General features: G+C 40.0%; 1 protein-coding gene across 2 annotated transcripts in view; it reads right to left on the reverse strand.

The window, feature by feature from the left end:
* Positions 1 to 23,554, reverse strand: part of usp46 (ubiquitin specific peptidase 46) — a 45,479-nt gene that overhangs the window by 13,025 nt on the left and 8,900 nt on the right. Inside the window, exons 3-6 of one of the 2 annotated variants that reach the window (XM_061978089.1) lie at positions 12,837 to 12,914; positions 7,946 to 8,137; positions 4,529 to 4,609; positions 4,232 to 4,445 (exon numbers count right to left, since the gene is read on the reverse strand). In XM_061978089.1, coding sequence (XP_061834073.1) covers positions 4,232 to 4,445; positions 4,529 to 4,609; positions 7,946 to 7,981 — 331 coding nt within the window. In that variant the 5' untranslated portion in view covers positions 7,982 to 8,137; positions 12,837 to 12,914. Of the gene's footprint in view, positions 1 to 4,231; positions 4,446 to 4,528; positions 4,610 to 7,945; positions 8,302 to 12,836; positions 12,915 to 23,554 lie in introns of those variants that run through there. The other variant, XM_061978088.1, reaches the window with a different exon arrangement.

The raw sequence follows: 23,554 nt of genomic DNA on the forward strand, positions 1-23,554 counted from the left end.
AAAGAATATTACCACAGAGTTGAGAAGGAGCAAAGATTTTCAATAGTACTGAAATCGTAGCCGCTAGCAAACAAGAGTATGACCATAATATAATTGCTTGTCAATGAAATTAATTAAATGTAAAAATGTCATACTTGAATATTAAGTTGAAATAAATGATGAAGATAAAGATTGTAAAAGCCAACAGGGGTAAAAGTTAGGACCACAGTCCAGATTGTGTAGGGGGTGGGGGTGGGGTGGGGGTGGTGTTATATATATTTGCTAAAAAATCATAAAGAAATCTTCAGGAGAGAAAATTCACCAGCCGCCACCGATTATGAAGCATTCTCATTTTAGGCCAAGTATAAGACAATACCTTCTTAACAGTATAATTGTAACCAGGAATAAGTCTTCAAGTGACAAAATTCAAATACTAACATTGTTAGGTAAGACAGAATTTGGTTTTATTCTGAATCCAGTGAAACAGATTGGTGGTTTTAACTGATATAAAGACTTTCAGGTGTTTATATATGTTTATGTTTACGTATTTGGCAGACGCTTTTATCCAAAGCGACATACATAAAAAATACATATAAAACAATCACTGTAAACATTATCATTTAAGAGAAGAATGTAATATAAAAATATCAATACAAAGTGTCAAGACAGAATAAACTCTCTGCTGCTGCAGCAACAGAGATACAGTCTATAGGTCCCTAAGATATATAGATATCTAATGTATTCATACATAGGATATACGCATGTACAGTATATATACCGGTAACCTAATCATATTGTTTCTTCAACTTAAAAATAGCTGACCGTTTTTTTCCCCCTTCTCTGGGATTATATTCCCAGTTTTGATCTCGGACGTCTGGTCACTTATAGCATATAAGAATACTCGATTACTGTTAAGCAAACTATGAATAATAAAACACGCCAAAACATGTGTCCTTTATCATAGCTACACGTATGACGAATAAACGATTTTAGCTAAAGTGAACTGATGTGCAAAAATAGAAGCTCTGCGTAAATTTAGCGCAGGAATGCCATACTTCACACAATGCAAAGACGGTCCGCAGCGGTGGAAACTGACACATAATCTTAACTAATCAAATTAAGATTTTAAATCCATTAACAGTGCAGTCCCTAACGTCCATACGGTATAAGCAAAAGTTAATATTCCTGCAGGTCGTGTGTGTCTGCAACGGCATTATCACAAAAATACAAACTACCACGGTGGAGAAAGAAGATCACTCAAGGTGCAAAACATGCTTGCAGACATGGCAGCATGAGAAAGGCAAGGCCGAACTGAACATGATGGTGCATCTACGAGAGCACCAATCATCGCTATAAGCTACATTAAAGGTATAGTTAATGCTGCCTTGACATTAACTACCTATTTGCAGTTGTCATTAATGGCACAGATACTAGTTACTATGGAAGATACAGAATGCTAATAGCAAAAAAATATTTATATAGCCCTTAATCACAAGTGTCTCAAAGGGCTAATATGGCGAACACCAGCTAGCTAAAATGAAGCGAGGAATAGAATCACAGGCATGATGTTTTGTTTTACTTTAACGCCAAATATAGTTTCAATTGAGGAAGCAAATTAATCAAAATTCATTAAATAAACACTTCTAGGGAGTGACATTACTGCCAAAACTCCACTAACACACAAACATGTTTTTACTCCCGCCCAACAACTCCCAAGTAAAAAAACGATTTACTAGTATAGGAACAACTTTCTTCAATCAAAAAAAACGATTCACAAGTATAAAAACAATTTTCTTCAAGTTAAAACTTTTGGCAGTAAAAGTCCAACCTGCGCGATCCACACACTTGCACCCGTAATTGGCACTCCACAACAACAAGTGGTGCTGCAGAGTTTATTTAAGCTACAGTTTCTTCCCAGCTGACCACAACAGCATGACAACATAACACAGAGGCATTAATAAATAACATTGCATGATTTACGAGGGGATAATAAAATACATCTGTTAACTTACAGGTTGAACTTATTCCTCCTCTCTTTTGTCTGTTATTTTACTCCCCAACCTGCTTCTTCTTTTTGGCAGACGGCATCATGCGCAAATAAAAGTAGCTCTGCCGGCCTTAAACTGACTCAGCAGCACCACCTGTTGTTATCAAGTGCAAATTACGGGTGCTCTGAGTGCAAGCATGTGGATCATGCAAAGTGGAATATTACTGCCAAAAGTTTTTACTTAAAGACAATTTTTTTTATACTTATAGAAAAAATTGCTTTTACACTCCTGAGAAGTTTTTTTTAATTTAAGATTTTTTTTAACTTGCAAATCGTTTTTTCATTGAATAATTTTTTTTAACTTGTGAATCACTGGGTGTGAGTGAAAACATTTTTGTGTGTTTGTGGAGTTTTGGCAATAATTTTACTCCGTACACTTCAACTCCAAAACACACTTGGTGAAAAATTGTGAGCAAGGTTTTCAAAACTTGTTGAGATTTAGTTTCAAGCTGCAGCATACTTTTATTTATTATTAAAATTTTACTAAGAACTGTCTTTTTATGAATTAAGTGGTGACCTTCTTTAGTCACTTCATGATTACATTTATTTGCATTTTATGCTTGGGTTTTTTTTTGTATCTTGAGTTGTAGGTTTACCAACAGTATTATTCATAAATATATTTATTTAGAAATAATTCAGGTATTTTGTATTCCATCCATCCATCCATTTTCTACCGCTTACTCCCGTCGGGGTCGCGGGGGGCGCTGGAGCCTATCCCAGCTACAATCGGGCGGAAGGCGGAGTACACCCTGGACAAGTCGCCACCCCATCACAGGGCCAACACAGATAGACAGACAACATTCACACTCACATTCACACACTAGGGCCAATTTAGTGTTGCCAATCAACCTATCCCCAGGTGCATGTTTTTGGAGGTGGGAGGAAGCCGGAGTATTATATATTATAAATACATATATATGCTCCACTTCTGTCATTTTCTACTGTAGTTTAAAACTGCTGAAAAGTTATGTGTTTTCTTCTTTTCAATAAAGACATTTAAAAATAACACATTTTAGTGCTGTAATTATAATACCATAAATACCATTGATATATTTGCCTAAGGTTATCACACTGTCAGAATCTTATAACATGCCTCGTCTGGAGTTGAAGTAACATGTCTGCAGTGTGGATGTACTTCAATACAGAAACTACACAGCACTTCAATGTTTCCACATTTTGTTATGTTACAGCCTTATTCCAAAATGGAATTAATTTTTGTCATCAAAATTCCACAGACAATACCCCATAATGACAATGTAAAAATTATTTTTTAAGAGTTTCTTTTTTTATTTTTAGAAAATGTACTAAATGTAAAAAAAATAAGAACTAAAATGTATGTAGCAATTCACAGCCTTTGCCATTAAGCTTAAAAGTGAGTCAACTTCAGATTCTCTAGTTGAAACTGCCCAGAGATAAGTGTGCCAAGCTTGTGGCATCGTATTCAAAAATACTTGAGGCTGTAATTTATACCAAAGGTGCATCAACTAAGTATTGAGCAAAGGCTGTGAACACTTATGTACATGTGATTTTGTATTTGTATTGTACATTGTCATTATGGGGTATTGTCTGTAGATTTTTGAGGACAAAAATACATGTATTCCATTTTGGAATAAGTCTGTAACATAACAAAATGTGGAAAAGTGAAGCACTGTGAATACTTTCAGGATGCACTCACTGTATGTCCCAGAAAGACCCACGTACAACAATCTGCGAAACGTGCAATGAGGAAATATTAAGAAGGGGGATTTTCTGCGAAGATGTTCTCCATGTCGGGTTTGATCACCTGAATTGCAAACGTTCCGATCGCCATTCTGATTATGTGAACAACATTGCACACTAAAAACAGACTGTGTCTGTGGCCCCATTCAGTATTTGACCAGAACATAATGTGCATTTGTGGTAAATAATTTTCTTATTATTTTGTTCTTTGAAAGATAAATATTAATTTGTGCAATTGCAATCCCTTGATTTTAATGATGTTAGTATGCAGTAGTAGCCACAAATACAATTGTAATAACTTATTGTAAAAACTTATTTCTGCATTTTAAGTTTTTCCGTTTTCAGTTTCGGCCAATAATTTTCATTCTGGTACATCCCTAATGAAAAGCCCTAGTTTAGACCTTTTTAGTCAATCAAAAGGCTGAAGAAAGTCACTTTTGGAAAAGCCACAACAACAACAAACACCTCCTGACTATCTGTCCTTACCGTTCTCTTTACGCAGACGAGAGATGAACTTCTTGGGCGGGATGACGCCCACCTTCTTCTTCTGCGTGGCGATGGAGTGGAAGAGGTCAGCCAAGCAGGTGAGAAGGTTCTCCTTTTTCTTCTGCTGCGCCTTGTAGGCCAGCACGTTCTCACGGAAGGGCCTGCAAAAGTAGAGCGCCTGGAGCACCGAGTTGCAATAGCATGTGTTTCCAAACTGGAACACAAGGGATACATCAGAAAAGGTAAAATTGAATACGGTGAGGAAGAAAACGTACGAGAGGATGCGTTGATGCTCACGTTGACCAATCCAAAGTAATGTTCATTGATGGGGAACTGCTCCGGGCCAATGTCTTTCTCCAAAGCGGAGGCATTGATGCCCTGGAAGGAGGAACGGCGACAACATGAGACAACTTACTCTTACCTCTACTTTAGATCTATGGAATGCACGCGCTAAGTGTCAATCAGGTAACGGTATTAACTATTAAGTTTGGGTGTGCCATCTAGCTGTTGATTCTTTGCATGGAGTGAGAAGAGAAACAAAAATGAATGCGAAAAAAAAAAAAAGGAATTGTCAATAAAACAGGAAAAGTCACCTTGAGAGCAGGGCAGTTTTTTTTAGTTTTTTTTTCCAAAACAGACCATAGTCTTTAGCCACACTCAACTTTTTTTTTTCAACCCTCATCCGTTCCCTTGTCGCCATATGAAAACAACAGGTAGGAACTCAAGTGAAGGACTGTATAAATAAAATATACAAAAATATAACAAATGTGCTACTTTAAAAAAACAGTAACGGTCCATAAATGTTTAAATAATTACTGCGTAACAAATATCTTTCCATACTTGAACAAGAATAGCAGACCATTAAATGTTACACAGCCGTAACTTCCTGGCACAAACCTGCAAACATTTATTTTTATTTTTTAAGCTTCTTTAAGTTTACACTTTGCACTATTTTGTTACACTTTATTAAGCATTTCTTATATATTCCTTATTGCTGCACCTTCATTTTAAGAGGTTATTGTTAAAGAGGACCAACTCTGCTCACAGTCGTGGTCAAAAGTTTACATACACTTGTAAATAACATAATATAATGGCTGTCTTGATTGATCATTTCTACAGTTCTTATTTTTTGCGATAAAGTGATTGGAGCACATACTTGTTGGTCACAAAAACATTCATGAAGTTTGGTTCTTTTATGAATTTATTATGGGTCTACTGAAAATGTGACCAAATCTGCTGGGTCAAAAGTATACATACAGCAATGTTAATATTTGGTTACATGTCCCTTGGCAAGTTTATATATATGTATATATATACACCGTATTTTCCGCACTATAAGGCGCACCTAAAAACCTCCAATTTTCTCAAAAGCTGACAGTGCGCTTTATAATCGGGTGCGCCTTATATATGGACCAATATTGAGCCACAACAGGTCTCGCAACCCCAGCCTCTACTGTAGCGTCTATTCTATGCGCCTTATAATGCGGTGCGTCTTATATATGAACAAAGTTTTAAAATAGGCCATTCATTGAAGGTGCGCCTTATAATCCGGTGCGCTTTATAGTGCGGAAAATACGGTATACATATACACACAGTGTTGGCGCTAAGAATCTTCAAAATGGGATCCCAGGGACCCCATCAAGTCAAAAAAAATTGGGTCCCACTTTTTTTGTGTGTGTGTGTGTGTGTGTGTGTGTGTGTATATATATATATATATATATATATATATATATATATATATATATATACACACACACACACACAAAAAAAAGTGTGTGTGTGTGTATATATATATATATATATATATATATATATATACACACACACACACACACACACACACACACACACACACACACACACACACACACACACACACACACACACACACACACACACACACACACACACACACACACACACCATTTGTATTGATTTATTTTAAATATATTTGTATTGTCTCTTACTTTATTCTAGATTGATAGATTGATTTGATATATTTGTATTTTGAATATGCATAAAAACAAGAGCAAGCCTGATCCAATACAGTGCTATAGCCTTAACAGCCTTTATAACAAAATGAAAACAATGGAGAATAAAAAACGAAAACAAATGAGCATTGGACTTTTTTTCTTTTTCTTTTTCTTACATATTTGAAAAGGAGTGAGAAGAAGCTTACACTTATTTAATCCCACCCCTTTTCTTTAAATCATAAATTACTCTGAACTAGAACTACCTGTTCACTCTATGTACAAACTTAAGGAACTTGTATATACATAAATTATAGATATATACATACATATGCACACTACACACATACATAGCCACACCATTACCACTAGCGATCATGGAAATGGTATCATGCCACCACAGCAGCAGCACTGCCTCAATGGGCAGCCCCACACTCTTCTGTGACACAAACAACCCAATATCAAAGCCTTTCTTCATCTCTGTACCTCTGGAATACCATGTACCTATACTTCTTTTTAAACTGTTTTATGTTTGGACATTGCTTTAACTCCACATTCAAACCATTCCATAATTTCACTCCACAAATTGAAATACAAAAACTTTTTAATGGTCGTTCTATAACTAAGCATTTTGAAATTTAAATTCCCCCTTAAATTTTATAACCCCCCGTCTCGTGTGCTGAACAATTTTTGAATGCTTCCTGGGAGTTTATTTATTTTGGCTTTATACATTATTTGTGCAGTTTGATACAAAATAATATTAAATTTCAATATCTTTGACTGTAAGAATAGTGAGTGAGTATGGTCCAGATATCCAACCTTGTGATGAGCTGAAGACATGTACTTCTTTGTTAAAGTTTAAGAAAACATTGAAAGGTGAAATAATTGAAAATAATAAAATATAGTAACAATTACATTCATCCCATTGATTTTGATTTTATTTTTTGTTTAACGTTGATGTTCCAGGTAATCTTATTTTCAGTGAAGGTTTAGGATAGGCAAATATAAGCTTTGGCTTCAGCCTATTTCTTTTTTGGTCATGCTTTTTCTTTTTTCTTTTCCTTTTGTGTGTAAATGTGTATGATTGTTATATATGTATAGTCTGTACTCTTAAACTGGTCACAGAAAATGGTTAATGGTTGATTATATGACCGAAATAAACTTATTTCATTCATTCATGATCCGTACAGCTCTTTTCTGAAGTATAGTTATTGAGTTTAATGAGCTTTTATAATTATTCCCCCAGACTTCCACACAGTAGGTTAAGTATGGTAAGACTAATGAACACATACATGTTGTGTATATAAAATATGTTGATTGCTCAACCTCGTTAATTTTTGTAATATTGTAGTATAATGGAAGTGCCTTAATTTGTCTGTGTATTTTCAATATATCCTGTTTATGTATTCAATTATTCAATGGAAAGAAAAAAAACTTACACACGCAGTAATTAAGTGACCAAGTCAACAAGTATTTGGCAGCTGTCAAACTTAAGTCCCAAGACACAACATATAGAGACACAATATGCATGTTAATGGTGGCAATATCTAGCAGCAGCACAAATACATAACAGCAATTGTATTAGTGTGTTTTAAAGATAAACATTAAAGGTGAAGCACACACACAATGTCTCACATTTAAACCCACAGGCAGAGTTAGCGCACACAGGCTACGAGCTAACAAGCAACAGCATACGCCATTACATTACATTACTTTTACTCAGCATATTACATTCAATACTCACCATATTACAAATGGAGGCGATGTTTCTGACAGTCATTTAGTTCACAGTGTCCGCCATCTTCGGGAAAACAAACATGACTTGAGAGCGAGGTCACGACAGCAAACAAGTTGACTTCGCAGCAGCGACAGGCCGCACTGCTAGCTAGCCGGCGGCGACACAGACCCACACCACCACCATAGGCCAGCCCGGGACCTTGGAAGTCAAAGACGAAGCGGCTTCATTCTCAAGACTTATTTCAAAGAGATACCATTCAAATACAACATGTCGGCAGAGCGCTAAAGAAACATTTGTGTTAGCAAACAACCAGGAAAAGCTATCGCGCCTACGTCATGTAGTCCCGCCCATCTTTCCGACACATGATTGGTTCAGAGTCGTAAAATTGATTGACAGAGAACTTCAGCCAATCGGAGAGCCGGATAGCGACGCCTCGCTGCTATGCAACCAATCATTGTTATGGATATAAGAAAGTGGTTTACGGAAGTTGGGGTCCCTTCGGTTTGATAACCCAACAGTAGTAAAGTACTGTAATATTATTATGTTGCAAGCTACATTTGTCATGCACCAGAGTCGATTTGTTAAAGTGAAACCGAAAATTAATGATTTTAAGTTATTAATAAAATATTGGAAAATGGTAAAAAGTAGAAAAGCTCGTAAACCAGTGGTCTCCAAACTATGGCCTGCGGGCCAGATCCGGCCCGCCTGCGTCCAAAATTCGGACCGCGGGAAGTCCCAAGTTGGAAAGAAAATTATTATCATTATTATTATTGTCACTATTATTATCATTATTATAATATTTTTTTAAATCTGTCCTCTCTAATCCATTTTCTACCGCTTGTTACTCTCTGTGTCTCCTAGCCACTCAGGCAAATCATGTTGTCTAAAAATGCATTTTACCATCGATAACGTGACATTATCGCGCTCGGAATCTCTCTCTCTCTCTCTCTCTCTCTCTCTCTCTCTCTCTCTCTCTCTCTCTCTCTCTCTCTCTCTCTCTCTCTATATATATATATATATATATATATATATCCATCCATCCATCCATTTTCTACCACTTACTCCCTTCGGGGTCGTGGGGGGTGCTGGAGCCTATCTCAGCTACAATCGGACGGAAGGCGGTGTACACCCTGGACAAGTCGCCACCTCATCACAGGGCCAACACATATATTTATTTATTTATTTTATTTTATTTATTTTAACCGAGTCAAAAAGTTTGGGGACCCCTGCCTTAAACCATTATCTTTATTGGAGGAACGTAAGTTGTTTTACATAAGCCCACATTTTTATATAGAGTGCATTGGTATTAAAAAAAAATCCCAAAAAACATTTATTTATTTATTCATCTATTTATATATTTATTTATATCTCCAAGGTTTCTCATTGTCATCCCACTGATTTGAGTTTTTCCTTGCCCTGATGTGGGATCTGAACCGAGAATGTTGTTGTGGCTTGTGCAGCCCTTTGAGACACTTGTGATTTAGGGCTATATAAATAAACATTGATTGATTGATTACATTGTCTTTTACTTTATTTAATTAAAAAACATTTGTTTAAATAAAGATATTCATGGTTCAACCTTGTTAATGTTTGTAATATTGCAATATATTAGAAGTGCTTTTGCCATCTCCGGGTTGGGGAGGAGATCTTGCCCCAAGTGGAGGAGTTCAAGTACCTCGGAGTCTTGTTCACGAGTGAGGGAAGAGTGGATCGTGAGATCGACAGGCGGATCGGTGCGGCGTCTTCAGTAATGCGGACGCTGTATCGATCCGTTGTGGTGAAGAAGGAGCTGAGCCGGAAGGCCAAGCTCTCAATTTACCGGTCGATCTACGTTCCCATCCTCACCTATGGTCATGAGCTTTGGGTTATGACCGAAAGGACAAGATCACGGGTACAAGCGGCCGAAATGAGTTTCCTCCGCCGGGTGGCGGGGCTCTCCCTTAGAGATAGGGTGAGAAGCTCTGCCATCCGGGAGGAGCTCAAAGTAAAGCCGCTGCTCCTCCACATCGAGAAGAGCCAGATGAGGTGGTTCGGGCATCTGGTCAGGATGCCACCTGAACGCCTCCCTAGGGAGGTGTTTAGGGCACGTCCGACCGGTAGGAGGCCGCGGGGAAGACCCAGGACACGTTGGGAAGACTATGTCTCCCGGCTGGCCTGGGAACACCTCGGGGTCCCACAGGAAGAGCTGGACGAAGTGGCTGGGGAGAGGGAAGTCTGGGCTTCCCTGCTTAGGCTGCTGCCCCCGCGACCCGACCTCGGATAAGCGGAAGAAGATGGATGGATGGATGGATGGATGGATGGATGGATGGATAGAAGTGCTTTAATCTGTATGTGTAGTTTTAATATGTACCGTTTGTGTGTTCTATTGTTCAATAAAAAAGTAGCACAGGCCAATAAAAAAAAAATGTAGAGTATATTTTCAACATAGTGAGCAAAAAGGTCTATTTTTTTTTCTTCTACCAAGTAAAGTGCACTTGTTATTAGTGAGAATATACTTATTTTAAGGTATTTTTGGGTTCATTGAGGTTAGCTAATTTTACTTGTTTTGGAAAGTCTTGACCAGCCGAATTTTCTTGTTCTATTGGCAGATAATTTTGCTTAGTTCAAATAAAATACCCCTCATTTTTGTATTTTTTTTCTTCTTGTTTTTGAACACCGACTTTTTGCCGTGAAGATGTTTTGTACAATACATAAATCCTTAGTGCACGAATCAAATACAAGAGGGTTAGATTCTAACATTTAGGGCTAAAATAATAAAGTACAAAATGAATTTAAAAACCAACTGTTTAAAATGAGTAACAATTATAGTAAATACATTCATGTATAATAGCGAAACCTGAGTGATGTGTGCAATACTTCAAATTGTCATATCTTTGTCAAACAAGCCAACAATATTACTAATATTTTGCTGGAGTGTGGTTTCAATCATTGGAAATGATACTAACAATGTCACATTAATTTCAAGTCATTTTGATCACTGCAACTTTTTTATTATTACTATTGTCATATTTGTTATTTTATTTGCAATGTCTTTGTTGCTGCATCATACTATGTGCTTAGTTTATATTTTAACCATGTGAAGCACTCTCTGTGAGAAGTGCTATATGAATATTTACTTAAGACTGCAGCTATCAATTATTTTAGTAATCGAGTTATCTATCAATTATTTTGTTCGATTAATTGAGTAATGAATAGAGATGTCGATATATGCGTTAAAATGTAATATCGGAAATTATCGGTATCGTTTTTTTTTTTATTATCGGTATCGTTTTTTTTTTTTTTTTATTAAATCAACATAAAAAACACAAGATACACTTACAATTAGTGCACCAACCCAAAAAACCTCCCTCCCTCATTTACACTCATTCACACTCATTCACACAAAGGGTTTGTTTCTTTCTGTTATTAATATTTCTGGTTCCTACATTATATATCAATATATATCAATACAGTCTGCAAGGGATACAGTCCGTAAGCACACATGATTGTGCGTGCTGCTGGTCCACTAATAGTACTAACCTTTAACAGTTAATTTTACTCATTTTCATTAATTACTGGTTTCTATGTAACTGTTTTCATATTGTTTTACTTTCTTTTTTATTCAATAATTTTTTTAAATTTATTTATCTTATTTTATTATTATTTTTAAAAAGTACCTTATCTTCACCATACCTGGTTGTCCAAATTAGGCATAATAATGTGTTAATTCCACGACTGCATATATCGGTTGATATCGGTATCGGGCAATATCGGAATATCGGATATCGGCAAAAAGCCATTATCGGACATCCCTAGAAATTATTTCTTTAAAAAAGAAGTTTTAAGTGTTCAAAAACAAGAAAAAATAAATAAAATTAGGGGTATTTTATTTGAACTAAGCAAAATTATCTGCCAATAGAACAAGAAAATGTGGCTTGTCAAGACTTTCCAAAACAAGTAAAATTAGCAAACATCAATGAACCCAAAAAAATCTCAGCAACAAGCTGTAATACCTTACTGAGATAATTTCGGACCCAAACCCTTAAAATAAGTAAAACACTCTAACATAAAATCTGCTTAGTGAGAAGAATTATCTTACCAGACAGAAAATAAGCAAATATCACCCTTATTTGAGATATTTAATCTTACTTAGATTTCAGTTTTTGCAGTGTAGGTGTGCTTTCAGGGCTTGAATTGTTCACTTTCTTACTCTGTAATATTTTGCATGCTGATGGCGTGACGTAGCCTGAAGGCGGACATTATTAAGGCGAGATATCATCTCTGCAGAGGTCCCGCTGGGCCCCCCAGGCCGCTGTCACTGAATGACAAACCCGCTTTGTTTGTGCTTTCACAACAATCCCTGGGCAATTATCTCCTTAGCATTTTTATCCGGGCAAGAAAAGAAAGGAAAACAAGAAACAATACGACGAAATGCACTTCAAAAGGAAGGGGAAGGGAGAGAACAAGAGAGGGATCGGCGGAAAAACAAATAGTCGGGGCTCACAGTTGGACTTGGAAGGATGGGAGGTTGTCATTGTTGATGTTTGGTCTGCACCAACGACATGCTCTCTTATTGGCTTACCTCATGTCAACATGTAATTGACTGGGAAACACTGGCAGCTGGCAGGGCTTTCTTTCATACAAAATGTTCCGGGCTATTTCAATCGCTGATTATAATTACACACGTGGGCCTCTGTCGAACTTCCATTTTCTGACTCACGCCGCTTTTTATGGACTTCATGCTGGCCGTCTACGCACTTACAGGTGACAAAAGCACTCAGGGACGCCCTCGGCTTCAGCCGTAGAACCAAAACAGGCACGGAAAAAAAACTCTAGAGTAGCACATAACGAGGAGGCGTGAATTGGATTTTTTTTTCACCTTCTCGTTCATTCATTTAGTATGTGGGCGCCTTCTTACTTATGGAATTTTGTTTTCCCAACACGTTCCGCTCGAGGGCAGCCAGCCAGCAGGGGAAGCACGGTGTTTGCACTTTCCCTGCAGGTAAAAACACAGAGAAAAGCGAAATATTAAAAGTGTGTTTCCTGTAAAAGCCCCTCAAAAAAGATGACATTCCTGCACAGAGGAAAGAATTACCGTAAGGCGCACTTACAATCCTTTCATTTTCTCAAAACTCGACAGTGCGCCTTATAACACGGTGTGGGGAAAAATTGATTCGAATTCGAATCGCGATTCTCACGTTGTGCGATTCAGAATCGATTCTCATTTTTAAAAAATCGATTTTTTTTTTTTAAATTAATTTTTTTATTTTTTATTAATCAATCCAACAAAACAATACACAGCAATACCATAACAATGCAATCCAATTCCAAAACCAAACCCGACCCAGCAACACTCAGAACTGCAATAAACAGAGCAATTGAGAGGAGACACAAACACGACACAGAACAAACCAAAAGTAGTGAAACAAAAATGAATATTATCAACAACAGTATCAATATTAGTTACAATTTCAACATAGCAGTGATTAAAAATCCCTCATTGACATTATTATTAGACATTTATAAATAAAAAAATAAAAAAATAGTGTCACAGTGGCTTACACTTGCATCACATCTCATAAGCTTGACAACACACTGTGTCCAATATTTTCACAAAGATAAAATAAGTCATATTTTTGGTTCATTTAATAGTTAAAACAAATGTACATTATTGCAATCAGTTGATAAAACATTGTCCTTTACAATTATAAAAGCTTTTTACAAAAATCTACTACTCTGCTTGCATGTCAGCAGACTGGGGTAGATCCTGCTGAAATCCTATGTATTGAATGAATAGAGAATCCTTTTGAATCGGGAAATAAAATCGTTTTTGAATCGAGAATCGTGTTGAGTTGAAAAATAATCGATTTTGAATCGAATCGTGACCCCAAGAATCGATATTGAATCGAATCGTGGGACACCCAAAGATTCACAGCCCTAGTGCCTAATGTACGGAATAATTCTGGTTGTGCGTACCGATCTCGAATACATTTTATTTAGAATAGAATAGAATAGAATAGAGTTTTATTTGTCATTATTACAGTGAACAGGTTCAAAGAACAACAAAATTGGAGCAGATCCCCTAAGGTGCATACACAATAATTTAATAATATAAATAGTAGGGATGTCCGATAATGGATTTTTGCCGATATCCGATATTCCGATATTGTCCAACTCTTTAATTACCGATACCGATATCAACCGATACCGATATCAACCGATACATGCAGTCGTGGAATTAACACATTATTATGCCTAATTTGGACAACCAGGTATGGTGAAGACAAGGTACTTTTTAAAAAAATTAATAAAATAAGATAAATAAATTAAAAACATTTTCTTGAAACAAAAAAAAAGTAAAACAATATAAAAACAGTCACATAGAAACTAGTAATTAATGAAAATGAGTAAAATTAACTGTTAAAGGTTAGTACTATTAGTGGACCAGCAGCACGCACAATCATGTGTGCTTACGGACTGTATCCCTTGCAGACAGTATTGATATATATTGATATATAATGTAGGAACCAGAATATTACGATACCGATAATAAAAAAAACCATACCGATAATTTCCGATATTACATTTTAACAAATAATAATAAATAGTAAAAAAAAAAAAAAAAAAAAAAAAGATAAAAAAGAAGATATGTATCTATATACAGTATATATATATATGCATATATCCACACTAGGGCTGCAACAACTAATCGATTAAATTGATTAAAATCGATTATAAAAATAGTTGCCGATTATTTTAGTAATCGATTCGTTGGATCTATCCTATGCGCATGCGTAGAGGCTTTTTTATTTTTATTTTTTATTTATTTGATTTTTTTTTTAATAAACCTTTATTTATAAACTGCAACATTTACAAACAGCTGAGAAACAATAATCCAAATAAGTATGGTGCCAGTATGCTGTTTTAAAAAAAAATAAAATACTGGATAGGATAGAAATGTAGTTTGTCTCTTTTATCGGATTATTATTCGATTAATCGAAGTAATAATCAACAGATTAATCGATTATCTAATTAATCGTTAGTTGCAGCCCTAATCTACACACATGCATATATTCATACATATGCATATATATATATATATATATACATATACACATATAACATTATATTGCACATTATAGTCCGAAAAAATTAAAAGACATGACACATGAGGACATGACGGACACATTGTGCTCACTCAGGCCTGTTTGGTACATGGTGTATTAATAAGTGTGACCAGTAGATGGCAGTCACACATAAGAGATACGTGTAGACTGCAAGATGACGCCAGTAAACAACACCAAAACTTTAAATGTTCCATTGAGAATATAGAACATTACACACGGCGCTCAAAAATCTGTGAAAATGTTTTTAGTACGACTTCGGTAAGCTATGAAGCCACACCACTTGATGGATTGTCGGCGCATTAAACATAGGAATATTATTATGGTGTGTGTATAAGGACCGCAAAATGGCACCTATTGGCAGACATATTATCTGGCGTCTTGTTTCGCATTATTATGCAAAACACCAAAAAACTCAAAATAAGTCAGGGCGTGATGTGACAGGTGGTGACAGTACACCTACTTTGAGACAAGAGCTATAGTGATGCATGCTTGGTTATGCTTTGAATTCATATCCAACAAGTGCGACGACGACTTTTTACTGCTGAGTTTAATTTTTTTAATGTTTTATGCTGGTGGTGTGCCTCCGGATTTTTTTCAATGAAAAAAATGTGTCTCGCCTCAGAAAAGGTTGAAAAACACTGACGTAGACCACATAAAGAAAGAAAAAAAATCATAACATGACCCTTTTAAGTCAGTGGTTCACCGTCATTTTCTGCCAAGACACATGTGTGCTTATAGACCTCCTTAGGCCAGGGAGAAGACATTGTTCTAAGCAAAGGAAAAGAGATGGAGAGTATTTTATTAACCATCCTTCATCTGCGCACGCAGGCACGCACACACACACACACACACACACACACACACACACACACACACACACACACACACACACACACACACACACACACACACACACACACACCACACACACACACTAGGCTGCGGTACACTTTGTTCCCATCTGGACCTCAGCGGACACGTCTGCTCGTAGGGCTTCATTAAACACAGCAGCAAGGCATGCTGGGTACACGGCGGAACTCTGCGGATGATCTTCGCCAGCTCGAAACCGGATTCGACAAAAATAAAGCACTAAATCGGCACAGAAGATTGGGTATTAAAGTGTTTGGTGAAGTTAGCAAGATTGGGCTTTTTTTTTTTCTTTCTGAAATTCTGTGTGAAGGGTGAATTTGTTCCGTTGTGACTCAAAGGGCAAAAAGTCCCTTCCTTCAAAATAAGAGACACAAATGATGTTTGTTTGTCCATGAGAATGTTTGCTGGAATGCGACTTTCCTGAACACAACGTATAGATCGGGGGTCAGCTCTTCAGCACCGCCCTAGTGTGAAAATGGAAAAAGATGAAAAAACTTTTTTTTTTTTTGTTTTACTATGGTTTCTGTCAGAGGACAAACATGCCACAAACATTAATTGTTATAAATCCCACTGTTTATATTAAACATGCTTCACTGATGAGAGTATTTGGCGAGCGCCGTTTTGTCCTACTAATTTCAGCGAACCTTGAACTCAACATAGTTTGTTTACGTGTCCAACTTTCTCGGACGCTGCCACAGAAAGACGTGTTTTATGCCACTCCTTCTTTGTCTCATTTTGTCCACCAAACGTTTTATGCTGTGCAGGAATACACACAGGTGAGCTTTGTTGATGTTATTGACTTGTTGGAGTGCTAATCAGGCATATTTGGTCACTGCATGACTGCAAGCTAATCCATGCTAACATGCTATTTAGGCTAGCTGTATGTACATATTGCATCATTATGTCCCATTTGTAGCTATATTTGAGATCATTTAATTTCCTTTACTTGTGTCCTCTGTGTATTTAATTTGTATTTGCATGTCTCATGAGACATTATCTGTATGTAATATTGGCTGCATTTCTGAGCCATGTTGTTCCAGACCACAGCAAACGTTACTCAGCTTGCAAATATTGTAATAAATCCATTAGAAGAAGACAGCCTGCCGTTTCCTTAAACTTGGACACACACATCTATACCTTTGGCCATTCTGAGCCAGTAATTTCCAGAAGTTATCTCATCCTGTGAGAAGCCTCCATTTTACTAATGATTTCCAATGTTGCAAAAACGTGTAGAATAAAAATGAAATTCTAAAATTTCTGTCAACGAAGATTTGCGTCAGCCTTTGATAGTAGGCTAATATAGCTAATATAGACACTTACATCATGTGTTGCCTTCATTATAACACTTATATAAGGCTTTTAAAGTAATTTTGATAGTAGGCTATTATAGCACACATAAGTGACTGCAAGACATACTTGATCAACAGCCATACAGGTCACACTGAGGGTGGCCGTATAAACAACTTTAACACTGTTACAAATATGCGCCACACTGTGAACCCACACAAAACAAGAATGACAAACACATTTTAGGAGAGCATCCGTGTGACGACTGGGTCGCATAGTGATGCGGGTGTGGTTCTCCCAAGGATGCAGACGGCTTCGGACACAGCTTGCAGGTAGGAAAAATGATTTATTTTAAATATAAATAATATGATGAACAAACAAAAGGGCTAGCGTGGGAGCTAGCAAACCAAAAGAGCCTAGCGTGAGAACTAGTAGCTAAGAAACAGTAAATAATCGTCGTCATCAGTTGTGTGAGAACAAACTACGAAGCCAGACAGAGTGAGGCCAGAGCAAAGACTAAATAGCCCTCTGATTAGCGCCCGGGCAACAGGTGCGCGTCCCGAACACTAACCAGAGGCAGGTGCGCACAATCTGCCGTCATGGCAACAGAAACAAACTAAACTCAAGGTGCTGAAAACACGTGACACAAACAAACAAACTCTGATCCGGGCAGCGGATCGTAACAGTACCCCCCCTTAAAGGACAGATTCCAGATGTCCCTTGACACTAAATAAAACTAGAACCCAAAAAACAAGAAATAGTTCGAGAGTCAAGGGAGGGTGGAGGGAGGATTTGGTGGTGGGTCGCCAGGCCACGTGTCCCCGAATCCACCGGGGAAGAGTCAGGTGGCGGCGGCGAGTGGAACGCCGCTGCCGCAGGCGAGGCGGGCGACCACGGAAAGGCCACATTCGTGGCTGCCGAGAAGGTGGGCGTGAGTGGCGCCAGAAGTTCAGCAGCCGGAGAGTTCTACGACTACGTCTCGGGTGTCGCTGCTGTTTGCGCCACTGGCGTCCATAAACAAACCTCCGAGAACGCCGCTTGCGCAGCCAGACCACTCGAGGTCGCTGAGACGAAGACGAGGAGAGAGCAGACGTCGCCGTGGAAACAGGAGGAGCCGACGTCGCCGTGGAGGCAGGAGGAGCCGACGTCGCCGTGGAGGCAGGAGGAGCCGACGTCGCCGTGGAGGCAGGAGGAGCCGACGTCGCCGTGGAGGCAGGAGGAGCCGACGTCGCCGTGGAGGCAGGAGGAGACGTCGTCGCCGTGGGAGCAGGTGCAGGTTCTGGTACCAGCCGTGGAGCAGGTGCAGGTTCTGGTACCAGCCGTGGAGCCGGCGCTGGTGTGGGTACCAGCCGTGGAGCCGGCGCTGGTGTGGGTACCAGCCGTGGAGCCGGCGCTGGTGTGGGTACCAGCCGTGGAGCCGGCGCTGGTGTGGGTACCAGCCGTGGAGCCGGCGCTGGTGTGGGAACCAGCCTTGGAGCCGGCGCTGGTGTGGGAACCAGCCTTGGAGCCGGCGCTGGTGTGGGAACCAGCCTTGGAGCCGGGACAGGGGTTGGTCTTGGAGTCGGTGCTGGTGTGAGAACCAGCCTTGGAGCCGGCGCTGGTGTGAGAACCAGCCTTGGAGCCGGCGCTGGTGTGGGAACCAGCCTTGGAGCCGGCGCTGGTGTGGGAACCAGCCTTGGAGCCGGCGCTGATGTGGGAACCAGCCGAGGAACTTGGCATGGTGGAGCTTGGCGTGGTGGAGGTACTGGAGACGAAGCTTGGTGTGTCAGCCGAGGTGCAGGAACAGGTGCTAGCCGAGGTGCAGCTGGTGGTGGCCTAGCTGGCGGTTGTGGCTTAGCAGGACGAAGGACTGGTGGCGGTGGCCGTGCAGGAGGTTGCGGTTTAGCACGCCGGAAGACTGGTGGCGGTGGCCTTGCAGGAGGTTGCGGTTTAGCACGCCGAAAAACTGGTGGCGGTGGCCGTGCAGGGGGTTGCGGCTTAGCACGCCGAAAAACTGGTAGCGGTGGCCGTGCAGGGGGTTGCGGCTTAGCACGTCGAAAGACTGGTGGCGGTGGCCGTGCAGGGGGTTGCGGCTTAGCACGCCGAAAGACTGGTGGCGGTGGCCGTGCAGGAGGTTGCGGCTTAGCACGCCGAAGTTGTGCCACCGCACTAGCACAGTTCCCAGTACTAGCCCCCCCCTCAAGACGCGGATACCAGACGCGCTCTTTGCGGTTTGGAACCGTCTTCAAGGGTGGGTGGGGGGAGGTATGGAGGGGGGTATATTCTTCAAATTGTCCAAATTGACTATTATCATCCCCCACTTGAGATTGGGTGGGAGCACAGGGGGAAAAAATATGTGCAGTGGGCGGAGCAATAGTCACTGGGGGCGGAACCAAAGTCACTGGAGGTGGAGTCTGAAAATCAGAATGTGACTGACTAGACTTACACTTAATAAAAATGTCCTGATAATGTCTTATCTTACAATGAAAGTCATTTGGTATTGGCTGACAGAAAGACTTAGAAGATGGAAAAAAAAAATCTTGTTCAATGATGTCATCAGAAGTGGGCGGAGTTACCTCTTCGGGAGGCGCCAATGACATGACATTACTGTTGCAACTGTCCATGTGACTTACAGCCCAATCGGAGAACTTTTTGGCGAAGTGGTCGATGGGGTTGCCAAACATCTGAGGAGGGGGAGTTTGGGCTGAATGTAGCTTGCTTCGGTCCGGGGGAGGAGTTTGCAGGAGCGGCGCGTCTTGGCGGCGAGGGAAAGACCTCCTGGCCGGCTTCCGTCTTTGACGGCGCGCACGGTACTGCGGTTTAGCGGCGATGTCTTCCGACCAGAGGGAATCGATGGGGATAAGAGAGCCTCCAGGTCCCCACATGAGATTCGACCTCTCCTCCGTCGAATAGCGAAGCGTCTCGGCTTCCATCGCTCGCAACACCATGAGCGTACCTTCGTCCAACTCCTCGTTAGCCAGTGCGGGAGAATTGTTTTCTGCTGGCTTCGTACTGTGACGACTGGGTCGCATAGTGATGCGGGTGTGGTTCTCCCAAGGATGCAGACGGCTTCGGACACAGCTTGCAGGTAGGAAAAATGATTTATTTTAAATATAAATAATATGATGAACAAACAAAAGGGCTAGCGTGGGAGCTAGCAAACCAAAAGAGCCTAGCGTGAGAACTAGTAGCTAAGAAACAGTAAATAATCGTCGTCATCAGTTGTGTGAGAACAAACTACGAAGCCAGACAGAGTGAGGCCAGAGCAAAGACTAAATAGCCCTCTGATTAGCGCCCGGGCAACAGGTGCGCGTCCCGAACACTAACCAGAGGCAGGTGCGCACAATCTGCCGTCATGGCAACAGAAACAAACTAAACTCAAGGTGCTGAAAACACGTGACACAAACAAACAAACTCTGATCCGGGCAGCGGATCGTAACAATCCGCACCGTAACACAAAATAAACACAACAGAACAAATACCCAGAATCCCTTGTATCCGTAACTCTTCCGGGCTACAATATACACCCTCCCGCCCCCACACCTTAACCCCCCCGGAGGGTAGATAGAAATCCCACGGTTTATATTAAACATTCTTCACTGATGAGAGTATTTGGCGCACGCCATTTTGTCCCACTAATTTCGGAAGTCCCTTATTTACATGTGCAACTTTCCTTGATGCTGCCACAGAAAGACATGTTTTATGCCACTCCTTCTTTGTCTCATTTCGTCCATCAAACGTTTTATACTGTGCGTGTATACACAAAGGTGAGCTTTGTTGATGTTATTGACTTGTGTGGAGCGCTAATCAGACATATTTGGTCAGTGCATGACTGCAAGCTAATCCATGCTAACATGCTATTTACGCTAGCTGTATGTACATAACGCATCATTATGCCTCGTATTTTAGGTATATTTGTAGTTTCCGTTTCCTTCATCTTGGACACACACTTCTTTACCTTTGGCCATTCCAAGTCAGTAATTTCCAGGAGTTATCACACCTTCTGAAAAGCCTCGGTTTTAGTCACGTTTTCCAATGTTGAAAAAATGTGTAGAATAAATATTACATTTCAACATTTCTGTCAACGAAGATTTGCGTCAGCCTGCGACACACAGTCATTTTGATAGTAGGCTATTATAGCTAATATAGACACTTACATCATGCGTTGCCTTCATTATAACACTTACCGTATTTTCCGCACTATAAGGCGCACCTAAAAACCACAAATGTTCTCAAAAGCTGACAGTGCGCCTTATAACCCGGTGCGCTTTATTATGATTCATTTTCATAAAGTTTCGATCTCGCAACTTCGGTAAACAGCCGCCATCTTTTTTCCCGGTAGAACAGGAAGCGCTTCTTCTTCTACGCAAGCAACCGCCAAGGAAAGCACCCGCCCCCATAGAACAGGAAGCGCTTCTTCTTCTACCCGCCCCCGGAAGAAGAAGAAAAAACGCGCGGATATCACCGTACGTTTCATTTCCTGTTTACATCTGTAAAGACCACAAAATGGCTCCTACTAAGCGATCCGGTTCATAAAAAGACGCAATCTCTCCATCCGCACACGGATTACTACCGTATTTCACAGCAACTGATATTCCTGTGAACCGCACTGTGGAACGGGAGCACGTACGGTGAATATTCGCACCACAGGGAATGAGAAGTCATCCTTCACTGTGGTTCTAGCTTGCCATGCTAACTTCCACCCATGGTGATATTCAAAAGGAAGACCTTGCCAAAAGAGACCTTTCCAGCCGGCGTCATCATAAAAGCTAACTCGAAGGGATGGATGGATGAAGAAAAGATGAGCGAGTGGTTAAGGGAAGTTTACGCGAAGAGGCCGGGTGGCTTTTTTCACACAGCTCCGAAGGCGAACACACCTTCACTAAGACGGGCAGACAGCGCCGGACGACATACACCAACATTTGCCAGTGGATCGTAAATGCCTGGGCAGATATTTCGGTCACAACTGTGGTCCGAGCTTTCCGGAAGGCAGGATTCACAGAACAACAGCGACACTGACTCCCGATGACTTCGACGAGACGGAACCGGCCATTTTGGATACCACGCTTGCGCAACTTTTCAATTCGGACACCGAAGACGAAGAATTCGAAGGATTTACGAATGAAGAATAACTTCAGAAGGTGAGCGCTATGTTTATTTTGTGTGTTGTGACATTAACGTTCGAGCAACATTATGTTACTATTGCTCTACACCATTTTGAATTTTACTATGTTTGTGATTGCACATTTGCGTACATTTTGGGACAGAGTTGTTAGAACGCTGGTTTTCAATATATTATTAAAGTTTGACTGAACTATCTGACTGTTTTTTTGACATTCACTTTAGCGCAGCGTTTTTTTGACATTCACTTTAGCGCAGCGTAGGCGCGGCTTATAGTCCGGGGCGGCTTATTGGTGGACAAAATTATGAAATATGTAATTCATAGAAGGTGCGGCTAATAATCCGGTGCGCCTTATAGTGCGGAAAATACGGTATATAAGACTTTTAAAGTCATTTTGATAGTAGGCTAATATAGCTGACATAGACACTTACATCATGTGTTGCCTTCATTATAACACTTATATAAGACTTTTAAAGTAATTTTGATAGTAGGCTATTATAGCTACTATAGACACTTACATCATGTGTTGCCTTCATTATAACACTTATATAAGACTTTTAATTTTTTGCGGCTCCAGACAGATTTGTTGTTGTTGTATTTTTGGTCCAATATGGCTCTTTCAACATTTTGGGTTGCCGACTGCTGATCTAGTGGTACTTTAACTTCTCTAGGCAGTTACTTTTATGTGATTCATTATTTAAGTACAAAGAGTTATTTTCCTAGATTCAAACTCAGTGTCACTGTTCAAACTGTATCCCGAAAATATTAAATAATCGTTAAAATAAAACTACTGCCTTGTTTTTAATGAATACGTAGCCCTACTACGCTACTATATTTTAATGTTGGTCATTATGGTGGTACTTAGAGAGCCAAGTGTTTTCTGAGGTGGTACTTGGTGGGAAAAGTTTGAGAACCACTAATTTAGGCACACGCGCAACCCCTTTGAAAGCACAACTGTTGGATAAGACCTCCATCCCACTCAGCCAGTGACACACTGACGACGACACGTCACAATTGTCGTGTTCAAGGTCGAGAAAAGGTGAACCATTTGAGTCAGCCGGCGTGAATCAGCGCTAACTAGAAAGGGATGTGCACGGCGGGGAAGGCCACACAAACTATGAACAATGAGGGAGCCACAATGGTCGGGGGACGAGATAAAGTACCGACTGACTAGTTTATTTCAAGACAATAATAAAGAAATAACATACAAATAGAGAGTGTATAAGTAAAAGTCGTAAGACACCACAAGCG

The sequence above is a fragment of the Nerophis lumbriciformis genome, linkage group LG18, assembly GCF_033978685.3.
Source record: "Nerophis lumbriciformis linkage group LG18, RoL_Nlum_v2.1, whole genome shotgun sequence".
NCBI lineage: Eukaryota > Metazoa > Chordata > Actinopteri > Syngnathiformes > Syngnathidae > Nerophis > Nerophis lumbriciformis.